Source organism: Rhinatrema bivittatum, chromosome 15 (assembly GCF_901001135.1).
Source record: "Rhinatrema bivittatum chromosome 15, aRhiBiv1.1, whole genome shotgun sequence".
Lineage (NCBI taxonomy): Eukaryota > Metazoa > Chordata > Amphibia > Gymnophiona > Rhinatrematidae > Rhinatrema > Rhinatrema bivittatum.
In genome coordinates this window covers 43,914,749-43,929,914 of record NC_042629.1, presented here as the reverse complement: position 1 = coordinate 43,929,914, position 15,166 = coordinate 43,914,749, and the positions used below count along the sequence as shown (strand labels likewise).

The 15,166-nt window shown below is 46.6% G+C and overlaps 2 protein-coding genes across 2 annotated transcripts in view; one reads left to right on the top strand and one right to left on the bottom strand.

The window, feature by feature from the left end:
- The window catches only part of TMEM39A (transmembrane protein 39A), a 77,652-nt gene that overhangs the window by 39,747 nt on the left and 22,739 nt on the right, over positions 1-15,166 (bottom strand). Inside the window, exon 2 of the mRNA XM_029578653.1 lies at positions 374-567. Within this exon, the coding sequence (XP_029434513.1) occupies positions 374-486 (113 nt within the window). The 5' untranslated portion in view covers positions 487-567. The remainder of the gene's footprint in view (positions 1-373; positions 568-15,166) is intronic.
- LOC115076492 overlaps positions 7,281-15,166 on the top strand; it is a 32,088-nt gene continuing 24,202 nt past the window's right edge. Inside the window, exon 1 of the mRNA XM_029578035.1 lies at positions 7,281-7,407. Within this exon, the coding sequence (XP_029433895.1) occupies positions 7,281-7,407 (127 nt within the window). The remainder of the gene's footprint in view (positions 7,408-15,166) is intronic.

Sequence of the window (15,166 nt, the reverse complement as noted above, 5' to 3'; positions counted from 1 at the left end):
TAACTGCTCGGCGACCATGGATTCTGCCCATGACTTCAGATAGTAACCATACCAATACCCAACAATGGCATCATGTGCACGAAAGCTAAAGCACGAGGTGTCAAGTCCCTTGTCGCTGATCAGAAATGCTTAATGAGATGAGGGGAGCAGTGATGCATAACAGCGCCGAAAGACTTTAAAGAAATAAAACTTCCTGGCAACATGCGAGTAAATATGTGAAAGTCCATCTATGATGAATTCAGAAGGGTGCTCTTCACAAAAGTACTAGATGTAAAAGTGAAGGCTAGGGAGTCTGCGATTACTTCTTTCACAGCGCTCTACGGCTGTTTTCCAGCACTGTAAGAAGACAGAGTGAGCTCAACTTCTTCCTCACCTGTTCCTCAGCCCTGTGCCATTTCCGCAGGTCCCACCAACCAAAGTCTGCAGGGAAGGCAAAGCTGAACGGCTTAGCTGCTGCCGGCTTGGACCCCTTCTTCCACCGGGCATGACCAGGAACCAATCCCCTTTCAGCGCTGCTGGCAGGTTCCGCCCCAGGACAGAGAAGACAACCTCCAAACTTTTCTAGCTCTGCAAAGAGAAAACATGTTATTGTGTATATTTTTACATGAAGCGGGTAGCAGCCTGCAGCACCATGGCTATCCGATGGAGCAATCTGCATTCTTATGCAGTGCACTGACTGGTGGAAAGCAGCCTGTATGTACCATTGGACAAGTGTCTTGCTGGGTTCTGTAACCAAAATAATTTTAGAAATGAATGAGTAACTAAAAGGAGAAAGGTATGACCTAGAGGAGCGAATCTCACGCTCCCATAGGCTGGAAGGAAGTTGATCAGTAGATGGCCTGATGGAGTTATGTAAGGATCACTGAAATGTAAAATGTGTCTACAAGACAGGCACAACTCTTGCTCAGTTCATGGTGAATGGAGCTTCCCTTGTAAAGATCTGTGTCCAGCAGCTTATGGCCTTCTGCACCTAAAGCAAGAGAAAGCTTTTCATTTTGATATGGAGATTCATCTCAGGTCTCCTTTTTGGCTGCTCACACAGGTGACACACAGCTGGGTAACTCAACACGGATTCTTGAACCCTCTAATGTTGCCTGTGGGAGGCACTGGCACATCACCAATTCAGCTACTTTCCTCCCTAGGATCTGAGTGCACACACTTCAGACTGAAACCAGGTCTTGCTGAAGGCATATGGCAGGGGCAGCCAAATCCAGTCCCCAAGAGCCAAAAACAGGCCAGGTTTTCAGGATATCCAAAATGAAAATGCATAAAAAATGTTCATGCACTGCCTCCACCGAATGCAAATATTTTATTTAATAAAAAAAAAAAAATAAAAAAGTTCTATGCCGCATTATTTGCGGATCTAAGCAGCTCACATCAAAACATTCACAGACACAACAAATACATACAGCTTAATTTTATATTCAAGCATGTATGTATGATATCATGCCTGAAAAATAAATCCCATGATCTTTCTGCCAATATACCTTACAAAATTTAGATTTAAAAAAATTATAGCTTCACTGTGCATTCATTATGGGTATCCTGAAAACCAGGCCTGTTTGTGGTTCTTGAGGACTGGAGTTGGCCACTTAGAAGTATGGGGAAGCAAATGCTCTTATAATGCAGCCCCTCTGTGACAAAGAGGCTGGGAGTTAACAGTTGTTGAAAGGAGGGTACATTACTGCACGGTGACACATGTATGGCAAATACAGACTTTCAACTGGAAGGTGGCTCTCTACATTCATAAACAAAGAAAATGAGCACCAAAGATGCCAGTCATTTCTGTCGTTGCTATTATCACTCCTGGGGGAATTCTGCACAAAAAAAAAAATTAAAAAAATTCTGGCACACACTTTCTAAATTCTGCACATTTGTCAAAATATATATATTTTTTTGCATTCTGCATTTCAAGTGCAATCCAGTATTTTTCATTTAAATAATGTACAGAACAAAGAGCCTTCACATTTTTCTCACTTCTGGCAGAAAGTATCACACTGACAGAGATTGTTTACCTTCTTCATTTGAGAATCAGTCTTCTTCGTGACTCTGACTTTCAAAGTCAATAGAAATGGGACCACCAGACAGTTTCTTTCAGGTATATGCTTAACTGGGGGCAGGGAGGGTGGCTTGGAGTTTAAATCGTTCAACAAGCTGCAACAAGAATCTGACTTGCCATCTGCACCTGACTAAGGAGGATTTTCACCTCGGCCTTAGTCGGCCAAGAAGAGGTGCAGGGGCAACAGGGGCCTGCCAGAGAAGAATAGAGCAGTATTTTTTGGATGAGTGTGCTGGTTGTTTTGGAATTCTTTTGCCACCAGTTCTTTACCACCATGTAAACTTTTGTTTACCATCAGAGAGAGAGGGAGGGAAGGAGATCCAAGTCCCTAACTTCTGGAGGGTTTGATCATGCCATTGCTTTGCACAGGGCCGGTGCAAGGGTCTGTAGTGCCCTAGGGCAGTAGTCCCCAACCCTGTCTTGGGGGCCCACCAGCCAGTCGGGTTTTCAGGATATCCACAATGAATATGGATATCCTGAAAACCCGACTGGCTGGTGGGCCCCCAGGCATTGTGGATATCCTGAAAACCCGACTGGCTGGTGGGCCCCCAGGACAGGGTTGGGGACCACTGCCCTAGGCAGTCCAGTGTTACACTGCCCAACCCACCCCGAGTTGAAAGTGCCCTTCTTATAGTGGTAGATATGTAGATATAGAGAGAGTCATGTTCTCCCTCATGCAGTACTCTCTCTCATCGTGCTCCACGACGGCTGCCCGGGGAGAGGCTGTAAGCACAGCTGTGCGCGAACCTGACCTGTGTTGTCCTTCTGGGGATCAGGGAGCCACTGATTATTGCCACTATCCTGCCTGTGACAGCGTTCAGAGCGGCGGTGTGGCCAGGATTCTGCAAGGTGAAGGGGGAATTCTGCGCACATTTGCATTAGCACAGAATTCCCCCAGGGCTAAATTATGAAATTAATGATATCAAGTCCCCTATATTCACAGACAGTCTGATTAAATAGGGTTTACGATGTCAGTGTGGGGAGCGGAAATGCAAATTCTAACCTGCTTCCTGGGCACTAATAGGGAAACTTTGAAGCAAACAGAAGACACCACCATGAGCTTTACTTAAACTACCCAGAACGTCCAAAGTCAATGCAGGAGACACTCTGCCACATTATAAGCAGGGAGTAAAGCTTTCCCCCCCGCCCCCCCCCCCCCCGGTTCCTCTATACTGTCCTATCTTCTCCAGTTTCTGCTTCTTACTTCTGGAACTCCGTCACCCTCTGTGTTCTCCCCCTATCTCCTACCAAAATCTCTTTAAACTTTCAAATGCTACTTAACAAAGGCTCCTAGCAGAATCCCATCCCCTAATCCATGACCTCATCACTTTGCACCCTTCTGCACAGAGGTGTGGTCAGTGATTGATACTTATCTGGACTTCCATTAGAGGCCGTGCCACACAGAAGGTTGCCAAGGGAGCAGGACAGAACATTATTAACTAGGTGAAGAGTTGTGTTAACCAACAGAACACAAAGTGGCACAGTCCATGCTGGTGAATGTAAAGTAATCAGTTGGGTGCCTCAGAGCTCGGGTCCTGGAACCAGTCATTTCCCACAGTTTTATTAGCAACACAGTTAAAGAACTTAAAGGAAAAGTATATCTGCTTGCAGATGATACAAGCATCTGGAACAGGGTAGGCATATTGGGGCAGTGAAGAAAATCAAAAGACTTGGAAACCCCGAAGAACAGTCAAAGGCTTGTAAATCCATACATTTGGGGCACAAAAACTCTTTACATATCAGAAGGACTGGTAACTACTAAAACTGGTAACTACTAAAACGTAAAGAAGCCTAGGAGTAGTCGTTTCAGGTGACCTGAAGGCTGCCAGTCAAGCTTGTGCCGAGTTTGTTTCTGGCAGTCACAATTCTGTAAGGGCATTGAGGGAATGGAAGCCCTTCAAAGGAGAGCTACCGAAATGTTATGGGACCCACGATGCTAAAGAACTCAAAATATACTCCCTCCAGAAGCCTTTTTACTGGACTAACTTAATACGCCTGCGAGTAGCTTTCCATGAAAGGCGTTCAGCTCTTGAAAGCTAGCACAGATGTACTATGTTAGTCCAATAAAAAGGTCGCGTGTACTACTTGTTCACTAACCTCAATACCACATGTTCAAGTGGACTAACACGGCAACTGATGCCGCTCTAGAAGAAAAAAAAAATCAAACGGGGAATAAGATACTTTTAGGACAAAACTGTTCTCAGACCAGTTTCCAGTTTTACACCTTAGGTCTAACTCTTGTTTTCACAATAATCAAGATAACACTGGCTGACTAAATAACCTTCAAGCACCTGCATGAATGTGCACAATGACATCAGAGCAAAGCAAAGCAAAACCCTCTCTCTCTTCCTAACTAGTAGAAATGGAAAGTGACAGGACAACAAAATCCCAGGTTTTAATGGCAGTAACTTTAGATGAGGCCGGTGCAGCGTAAACCCTGTTCTGGAGGCTTTCATTTCCTGGGTGCTCCACTGGAAGTTAACAACTCAGCCGCCGCTTGCAGACACTCTGGGAGCAAGAATGAGGACAACTTTTCACAGTCACTACCAAGCGGGGTATTAGATGCTTACATCTTTCAGACAAATGTTCTCATCCTTCATATGCTGCATCTGTCAATCTTTTACTATTATTTACCAAGGCACAAAGGCACTCAACCCAGAGCACAGGTGGGTTACTCTGCGACACACCACCAGGATTCCTTAGGCTGCAAAGTCTCCTAGAAAAAAAAACCAAACTGGTTCTGCATCGCAGCTTTTCAACTGTAGACGCCCTGAGGTTTTCCCCGATTGACCTGCAGCAGAATCAAAACCCTTATTTGTCCAAGCAGCTCTGCACAGTGTATCTTGCACAAGGAGGTGCCAAAGGCAAATACCCTTTACGTTTTCACACATTCTTCAGGAAGGCTGGAGCAAAAAGGACAAGCTAAACAAAAACAAACATTCGCTGTATAATGGGCCTAAATAAATCGGGCAGCGAAACTGCTTCACAGATGTACTAGGGTGCTCGTAGCCAACAGCAAGTTGGGATGGGATGCAGCTACAATCCTGTTAAATCCCATTACAGTACAAACTCTGTACTGAGGTAGAAATCTTGGGCTTTGATCTCGTGCATTTTTTTCAATTCTGCCATCTCAATGCACTTTGGTGCATATCATGTTATTTTCTATTCTTTAGCCTTGACCTAAACAATCCTCGTGGAAGAGCGTTGTTAAAGCTTACAAAATCAGCATTGACGGCTGAATGACTGCATTATGAATGTACATAAAAGATGCACAAATGGACCATAGCCAGGGTTGAAGTCCTGATGAGTGGTGCTCCTGTTCACAAGTTTCAAACTTGTGCTAAGCCAACTCTTTTTTGTGTCTAAAATCTATGTAAGAAATATTCTCTGATGAGCTTCACATGATAGGGTTTACAGAGCTACATGTGGAGGAAAATCTCTTAAAATCCAGCTCTGCTGCAGGTTGTTTTGCCTCCCTCTGCTTCAGAGTACCCACTGCTAGTAATAATGTAGCCCTGCAACCAGGAATATTACTTGCAAACTGAAATATACACCTGTGCAGTTGTGAAAGCTCATACACTATTATAGCTTTTTAGCTGGTACTTAAAATGGTATTACAACCTACTAAGACCCCAGTTTTCTGTAGGATCAATACAGTAACCAGAACACAACTGTGAGTGTATGCAAATATGCCAAGTAGGGTGCCAATATATTTTAAAGAGACAATGCATATTTCCCTCTGGATTTTTAAAGGACCTAACACTTTAGTCTATAATATTCCTTTAATTTTCAGGGAGTATCCTCCATCAATTTACAAATTAGCTTTAAGTCATCAATTCAGACTGCAATCAGGGATATGCAAGAGGCAGCAGAACGATGCAATCCAACTAAATTATTGAAGTATTTAGCACATCCCACTGAAATAGGCAACTTCTTAATCCGCATTCTTGAGGCCGTTGCTTCCTTTGAATTGTAAATGTTCAGGCATCCTCCAAAATAAAGTGAAATGCTTACTAAGAAACAAAAGTATACATCACTCTCAAAAGATAACTAAATCAGAATCCCTTTTCGCTCACCAGACGTTCGAGTAACCTCTCAAACTTTTACAAGGGTTAATTTTCTGTGCGCTAAACATGAATTCAAGGAGCCTGTTTCCCACATCCTTCCCACCACACCTTTCAAAAGTATCCCTTTATTAAAATACCAAAACTTGACTTTTAGCTAAGCAATCAACCAAACCCTAGAACTACAAATTGGTAAATGTAAAGACATTTGCCCAGCTTCTATTCAACATTTCTCTAGCATCATTTTCTTTCTTAATACAGATTCATAGGAAGCCGTAAATGAAACCAGTACACCTCGCTCTAAAAAACGTTTTCCAATGTCCAAAATAATTGCTTGAAACAATAACAGGCGCATTTGTTAGGACCTCACCAAATATATCAATGCTGAAAGGGGTATAGTTTTAAAGGATATTAAACTAGAGTTACTATCCCTGACATAACTTCTACACCAATTCAGTTTCTTGCCACTGTTCTGTCACATGTGAACTACAAACCTTTCTCCTCAGTTTCTCTTCAGTTTATCAAGGAGGCAGCAGCAGTGGATGCATGAAAACTCATTAAATTATATCTGTTTAGAACCTCATACAATAAATCCTCACACCAGTGAAATCAGCGTACAAGGCTGGATCTGGGGTGGGAAGCATCCCCACCCCCTTTAACTGATGGCATCGCCCCCTCCCCGTCCTCTCTTAGGCCATGGTGGGATGGGATCTGCCGTGGCCATGCTGAGAAAACTCTGCTGTTGCAGAGGGCGGCAGCGAGATGCAGGCCGATAGTCGGCGAGAGTGTGCCCAACCGTTCGCTCCAGCTGTGGGAGAACGAGCGAACTGCCCGCGTCGAATCCCCGGCGCCGGCAGGTAAGAGGAGGATCCTGGACTGGAGCTGGGGCAGGTGTAAGCGGAGCCAGAAGAGAAGGAGCCACATTAAACGTACAGATGGTCAAACAAGGCCCGCTGCCATCGGCCTTTTAGCACGTTGTCGCCACGGACTCTAATGAATTCATGAAACTGCATCGCCGAGAGTGGTTCCCAGGCATGGCATCCCTGGTGACCGCCTAGCTCTCCCACCCCAAAGACCACCTCTGCCAGCTTACAAAAACACACAGAGCAAAGGGGAAAGGGGGACGATCCATAGCAAATTCTGAATGACTAACAAGGATGCTTTTGAAGGACTGGGACTTTTCCCCAGACAGGAAGATCCGGGTTGGCTTTGCACAATTCTGCAAGCACATGGCACTGATCTCTCAGCAACTGGCCAGACAAGAGGGGGTCAAGGGTGCTCAGAGTAAGAAGGAAATGACAGACCAGAGCAGTTGCATTTATTCTTCCTGCAGAACTTGGTTCCAGCACTTTGTTTTCATAGAAATTGATAATCACAAAATGAGATTTAAAAAAGCATAAAAAGAAATCGGTTATTTAATATTATTTATTTGACTTATATTCCGCTTTTTCAGGCACTTCAAAGCAGATTGCATTCAGGTACAGACCAGCAGAGACTAAGGGGAAGGGGACGGGGGTCAGCTAGGGAAATAAATATAAATAGCCATATATATAGTGAGAGGCTTTAATACAATTTTGTGCCCAAAGAAAAATCCCTTGGACCTGATTCAAGCAAGGATTCTGGGCCATGCAAGGTGGGTTCACACAAACCTTCTAAAAACTTAAATATCTGCTCCTTTCTATATTTTGCTATAAAAGATGACTTCCAAAAGAGGGATCACAGCCAAGTGTGGAAGAATTCAAACATGCACGAGACTAGAGATGTAAAGAGGGGGATAAAAAGCTAAAGTTTAGGAGGGAAATGGGAATTTTGATGCACCTGTGTTTGGAACTGTTAGTACTTAAATAACAAAATACTCGATACAGTAAAATCTCTATTATAGGCAGTACGGATTAATCAAACATGCCGGGTATACACAAGCTTTTCACTCAGGTCATTTTTAAATGCAGGATAAACGTGATGGTACTGAGGTACCCTCGGGGGCTCTTTTTCAGGCGGCAATGCCGGTACTGTGTACTGGAAGCTTTTCTTCCACCTGCTTGATTCCCAGAAAGAAAGCACTGGGTATCCTGTATACCTCTCCCCCCCCCCCCCCCCCCAGTTGCTCCCACCCTGCTCATCTTGTTATACAGCAGTCCCGGCGATCCCCCTTCACCCAGCCCTCAGCTTGGTTGCTGCAGGGTTGGAGAGGAGCACGTATATGCGTCCTTCATGCAGTCAAAAAACAAAAAACCCAACCTAAAAAATCTGTGCCAGAGATGCCGGTTAACTGAGCATACGTGGACAGTGAAGTGCCAGAGAATAACAAATTATTTACATTACATCCCACCTATGCCAAAGCCTCAGGCGGCGTGCGATAAAAACACACACAGCATATTTTGAAATAAACAGAAAGGAAAAATAACTGCCTCCAAAGTACACCGTCCCAGTTATAGGACCACACATCCACTCATGGGAATGCCCGTCAGAAAAGCAGAACGTTTTCAGCACATTCTTGAATGCCCTTGTACAGTCCAATATCTGTAGGTCTATGGGCAAAGGCCGCACCGAAGGGACATCCAACAGATCTCTCTGTGTGGAACGGCTTCCAAACCCGGAGCAATGCGTTAATCCAAGGGAAGGCGTCCTAAGGACAACAGTTTTGTGCGCCAACAATGCTATTTTTATATTTAATTCTCCAGTGAATGGAGAGCCAGTTGCAATCAGCCTAGCCAGGAGTTACATGGTCTTTCATGCTCAAAAAAAAGGATGGGCTGCAGCATATTTTGCAGCAACTGTAAAGCTCTTAACTGTAGACATAGGTAAACCTAGGTAAAGAGAACTGCAGTGCTCCAACACAGGGAAGAGGATCGTTTGAACCACTAAACAAAAATGTACTGGCTGTAGCAATGGTTTATGGAGACAAGGCACCTGCAGCTCATAGAAGCCATATTTAACAAGTGAAAGTTTTGCATCAATCAGCACCCCAAGGTTTCTAGCATGAGCAACAATTTTCAAGTCAATGTTATCAATTTTGAGACCGAGGGGGACTGAGATTCTGGATAACTACAGTTTCCGTTTCTGACACTTGTGTAAAATGGGTCATATTGTCATAACTGTTAAACACTGGGCAGCCATATGTTCGATATGGTTAAAGCTGTTGCTAACGAGCACAAAGCAGTTAAGAAGGGTCAGGCAACTTTGCTTATCTCCGGGTAAAGGTGTAGCCAGACCACAGTTCTCCTATTGATGCCAGAAACATACATATCTTTCCAGAATATATTCACAACTACAGTAGCAGTGCTCTCAACTTTTACTACTGATTTTAACTGGAAAAATAAAGTACAATTAAAACAGGCATTGGGCTTCTGCTGGCCTCTATAATTGCACAACACTAGCTCCCTCTGCCTCTTTTCAGGGCCAGAATGGCTACAGGGGTTTTCCAGATAGAAGTGTGATTTCTGCTCATATCTGCTTTCCCTGGGACTTTCCTCCACCTCTCTTACACCAGCAGTTAGAGGAGTGGTTAGGGTGGAGCCCAAGGACTATGGGTCACTAGGGAACTTGAAAGAGGGTCCTCACTTGCCACACAGTAACATCTAATTGTGCTTAACAAGAAATGTAAAAGGCTTGTCAGCTCTTTTCACCTACAGTATCCAAAACGCAGTACATACAAAGGACAGAGAGGTAAAATACTGCAAACTTACAAGGAAGGGCTAGCACACTTCTGGCTAACTCCTGCAAGCATTAAAATGCAAACTAAATGCAGCAAGAGCCATGACAAATTAACTTGGGGAGCTCCACCAACATCCTCCTCCCAGCAATGAAAGGGACTGGCGAGATCTCTGGGTTCATGGATCTTCTGACCTGGGCTGTGAGGGCCGGCAGTAGCAGAGAGGCATGCAAGCAGCCCACATAGCACGGTCAAGAGTTCACACTTGGAAAGCAGAATTGCCTACCTGTAACAAGTGCTCTCCCAAGACAGCAGGATGTTAGTCCTTACACGGGGGTGACATCATCAGATGGAGCCTTGACGTAGAAGACTTGTGTCAAAGTTTCTAGAACTTTGACTTGGCACACTGAGCAAGTCCAGCTTGCCCTATACCACAGATCCACACAGGGTCCCTCTCCAGTCTTGTAACATAGAATTATATTTAAAACAAAAAATTAGGAGAAACTCAAATCTGCGGGGTGGTGGGCGGGTTTCATGAGGACTAACATTCTGCTGTCCTCAGAGAACACCTGTTAAAGATAAGCAACTCTGCTTTCTCCGAGGACAACAGGATGGTAGTCCTCACACATAGGTGAATCCCTGGCTACAGGCTGCTCCCCAACACAAAAAGGGACCAAAAGACACCCAAACCAGGTGCCAATGGGCTCAACAATGGTGATGTTGGTAACAGAGGGGGAGACAGCCTGAACCCAAATGGGTCCTAGACGGGGGGACAGTTGGGTTCACACCTCAAAAAGGTACTGAATGATAGACTGTCTCGTTGGCAGTCCTTATCCAGACAATAGTGCAATGTGAATGGGTGGAGAGAACTCCATGTCACAGCCTTGCAGATCTCCCCGGGAACTGCTCACAAGTGGGTTACCAATGCTGCCATGACTCTGACAGAATGAGCCTTGACATGACCCCCCAAGATGCAGTCCCACCTGAGCATAACTGAAAGAAATGCAATCTGCCATCCAACTGGATAGTATCTGTTTGGTAATGGCAACGCCCAACCTATTCCTATCAAAACAAATAAAATGTTGGGTGGACTGTCTATGGGTTTCTGTTCACTACAGGTAGGTGGCTAAGGCTCACTTGCAGTTCAAACTGTGCAGTGCTCATTCGCCTTGGTGCAAATGAGGCTTGGGAAAGAATATTGGCAGGACGATGGACTGTTTAAGATGGAAGTCCAACACCACCTTAGGCAGGAACGTAGGGTGTGTATGCAAGACCATCCTATCATGATAAAACAGTGTAAGGTGGATAAGTCACTAAATCTAGAGCTTACTGACCCTGCACACTGAGGTGACCGGCACCAAAAATATGACCTTCCAGGTCAGGTACTTCAGGTCACCAGCACACAGCAGCTCGAAAGGAGCTTTCATCAGCTGAGCTAACACCACTTTGGGGTCCCAAGATGCAGTTGGGAGACCTTAGGGAAGGTTTCAATTGAAGCAGGCCCTGCATGAATCATACAACTACAGGCGTACCATCTACACCATGGTAGTATGCGCCAATTGCACCGAGATAAATTCTAACGGAGTTGGTTTTTAAGCCAGCTTCCGATAAGATATAGAAGGTAATCAAGCAGTTTGTGTGGGGCAGGAGAACGGATTTAGGGCCTTCTGCTCACACCACACGGAAAATCTCCTCCACTTCAGTCTATAGGACTTTCTAGTGGAAGGCTTTCTAGAAGCCATCAAGAACCAAAACACATCCTCCGAGATCAAGTAGTTGCAGAATTAACCTCTCAACATCCAGACTGTGAGCGACAGGGTCTGGAGGTTGGGATGCCGCAACCTGCCTCAATCTTGCATGATGAGATCTGGGGAAGTCCTCTGACTGATCAGTCTCTGGATAAACAACTCCTACAGGAGTGGAAACCAGACCTGTCTCAGCCAATGAGGGGCTATGAGAGTCATAGTCCACTTGTCCTCACAAAACTTCAAGAGAGTCTTTGTCACTAAGAGAAATCGGAGGATATGCATACAGAAGATCCTTGCCCCAATGACGACCAAGGGCATCCAAGGCTGGTTTGCAGTCTGACCTGTACAGGGAGCAGAACTGAGGCACCTTCCTGTTGTGAGGGACCGCAAACAAATCTAAGTCCGAGCTCCCCAGAGGCGGAATATCCAATTCGCTGCCCCCTTGTCCAGGAACCACTCGTGGGATCTGAAGGATCGTCTCAGCCTGTCTGCTACCACATTCTCCATCCTGGCCAGGTTCATTACCCTGAGAACCATCCCATGGGACAGGGCCCACAATCAAATCTGGACCGCTTCCTGACATAGGAGGTATGATCCCATGCCTCCCTGCTCCTGTATCTGATTGCCTGAAGCTCCAGGAAGTTGATTTGACAAGAGCATTCCTGAGTGGATCAGAGACTCTGGGTGCTGATCCCATCTACATGAGCTCCCCGCCCCAAGGTGAACACATCTGTGGTTAAGACAATTTGGTTAGGGAGACTTTGAAAAGAGATCCCCCGTTCCAGATTTGAAAGTATCCGCCACCAGGAAAATGAGTCCCAGAGAGACGGGGTAACTCTGATGTAATCCTAGAGGCTCTGAGTGGCCTGGCATTACTGTGACCTCAGGGTCCATTAGGCTCTGCACATGTGTAAACATGCCAAGGGAATGAGAAACAGTTGCAACTATATTGCCCAACAGCCTCAACATGTGCCAGACTGACACCTTCTGATTCTGTTTAATCTTTGCTGCGATGGTCATCAAAGTGACGCCCTCTGTTGAGGCAGGAAGTCCTTGGCCTGAGCCATGTCCAGCAGGGCTCCTATGAAGTCCAATTGAAGTGACAGGCTGAGATGGGACTTCAGGTAGTTGAGACCGAACCCTAGTGACTCCAACACTCGGATGATAAAGCACATGGACCTGGCAGCCCCTGCCTAAGATGTGCTCTTGACCAGCCAATTGTTCAGATAGGGAAAACATGCATTCCCAGTCTGCAGAGGTGCACTGACACCACAGCCAGGCATTTTGTGAAGACTCAGGGGGCTGACGCTAGCCCAAAAGGCAACACCCTGTACTGGAAGTGCTGTTTCCCCAACAGAAATCACCTATCCTTCCTGTGACCAAGGAAGATCTCGATATGAGTGTATGCATCCTTTAGATTGAGGGAGCATAGCCAGTCCCCATTTTGTAAAAGGGAGATTGAGGTGCCCAGGGAAACTATCTTGAAATTATCTTTTTTTTAGAATCTTGTTCAAGGTCCTTAGGTCTAGGCTGGGACAGAGTCTTCCTGTTCTCTTTGGAATCAGGAAGTACTCGGAATAGAATCCTCACCCTCTCTACCCTGGCGGTAGGGGCTCAATTGCCCTGGCCATTAAGAGGGAGGAGAGCTATTCTAGTAACTCCTCCTGATGTGCTACCAGGCCCCAAAACGGGCACAGAGGGCAATTTGGCAGGATACCCAATAGGTTCAATTGGTACCTTTGACAGACGATGGAAAGAACCCACTGGTCCGAGGTTATACTGGGCCACAGGTTTGCAAAGACCCACAGCCTACCCCAGACCGGAGGGTCCACATTCCTTGGAGTTGACTGAGGCGCCAGCTGGAGCTTGGGGACTCTCTGCTGCTTGGGACAACCGCAGGAGCCCTGATGGAGCGAGGAGGCAGAGGATTGTACTTCCCTTGACAAAAGACTTCCTCTGCCACTGTCTCGCCAGCCTCCTAGAAAAGGACGACAGGTCAGGAGTGCTGGCGGAGAGTTGTTGGAGGGTTTCATGGTGGCCCCGAAGTTGGGCCACGGAGTTCTTCACCCTACCTCCGAAGAAATTCTCCCCAGCATATGGCAAGTGGCGAATCATTCCTGTACCTCTGGTCAGAGATCCAAGGCCTGCAGCGATGGTATTCTGCGGGCGCTGATTCACATTGCAGAGACACTCAATGCCATCTCAAAATCATCACAGGTCGCTCAGACCTCGTGTTTTCCACACTCCAGGATCTTATACACCAGCGACATTAGGGTATTCTGCTGCTGTTGAGGCAGCTGCTCGGCCACCTCTTCCACCTGCTTCCAGATGACCTGCGACTACTGGCTCATTGTAGAACTGGTAAGCAGCAATGCAGGGCAATGAGCATGGTGCCTTGAAAAACCTTCATCCCAAGAGCGTCCATCGCCCTGTTGTCCTTCCCCGGGGGCACCAACAAATGGGTCCAAGAATGCTTGGCCCTCTTGAGGGCGGATTTGACCACTACTGATTGGTGGGGCGGCTGACGCTTATCAAATCCAGCAGCCTTCTGGACAAGGTAGATACAATCCACCTTCTTAACAATGGGAAGCACTGTAAGAGGGTGTTCCCATATCTTCAGTAACAGCTCCTTAAAGATCTCGTGCACTGGGACCACCGCGATTTCCTCAGGAGGCGCCATGAACTGGAGTATTTCAAACATTTCGTGCCTGGCATCCTCCTCCCTTAACAACTGAAATAGGACAGCTTCCGCCATCACCCTCACGAACCCTGCTACGGTCAAGTCCTCAGGCAGAGATTCCTTCGGTTCTGTGGAGGAGAATGGTCTCATGGGAGATCCTCTGAGCCTTCAGAGGAAGACTCTGAAGCATCATCCTCCCAGGGGTCATAGAGGTCCTCAACCTCACTGAAAGCTACAGGGGATGGGTCACTGGGTGCTCGGCCATCATCCAGAAGTGCAGACACCGTTAAAATTGGATGAGGGACTACCGGCCTCGGCATCTTGCCAGCCCCAGTGGAGCTTCCTCCTCAGAGGAACTCGCAATGACCACCCTATCAGTAAGGGGAGGCCTCACCAATGCTGTCCCTAGAACCAAAGCCATGCTCTTATCAGCATGCAGTATTAGCAGTCTTACAGGTCGATACTGTAAGGCCGCGTTAGAAAGAGTGCGGCAGTGCCGGGCGCACCCTCGTTCCCCGCACGCACAGTTCTCTTTACATACCGCTCGATACTCTATGTAAATTGCTTGCAAATGCAAGCCGCATCTGCGAAGCATTAGGGAAGCGTTAGGCCCGTGCAACCAATTTTACTGTATAGGCGCTTAATACAGCGCCTATACAGTATCCTGGGTGCGCTGGTACCTGTCATTTCAACTGACATTTGAAATGACAGGTACCAGGAAGTGGATGGTTCCCCCCCTCCCGAAGCAAGGCGCAGGGCGAAAATTAAAACAAAAGGGAATAAAGTGTAAAAAAAAAGTAAACTTACTGGCGGGAACCGGCGGGTGCGCGTTTGATCCAGGCGGCGGTGAGAGCTGGCAGGCGGGTGGGCTCGCGTTCGATCCAGGCGGCGGCGGGCGGGTGGGCGCCCGTTCATCCAGGCAGCGGCGGCGGGAGCTGGCGGGCGGGTGGGCGCGTGTTCGAT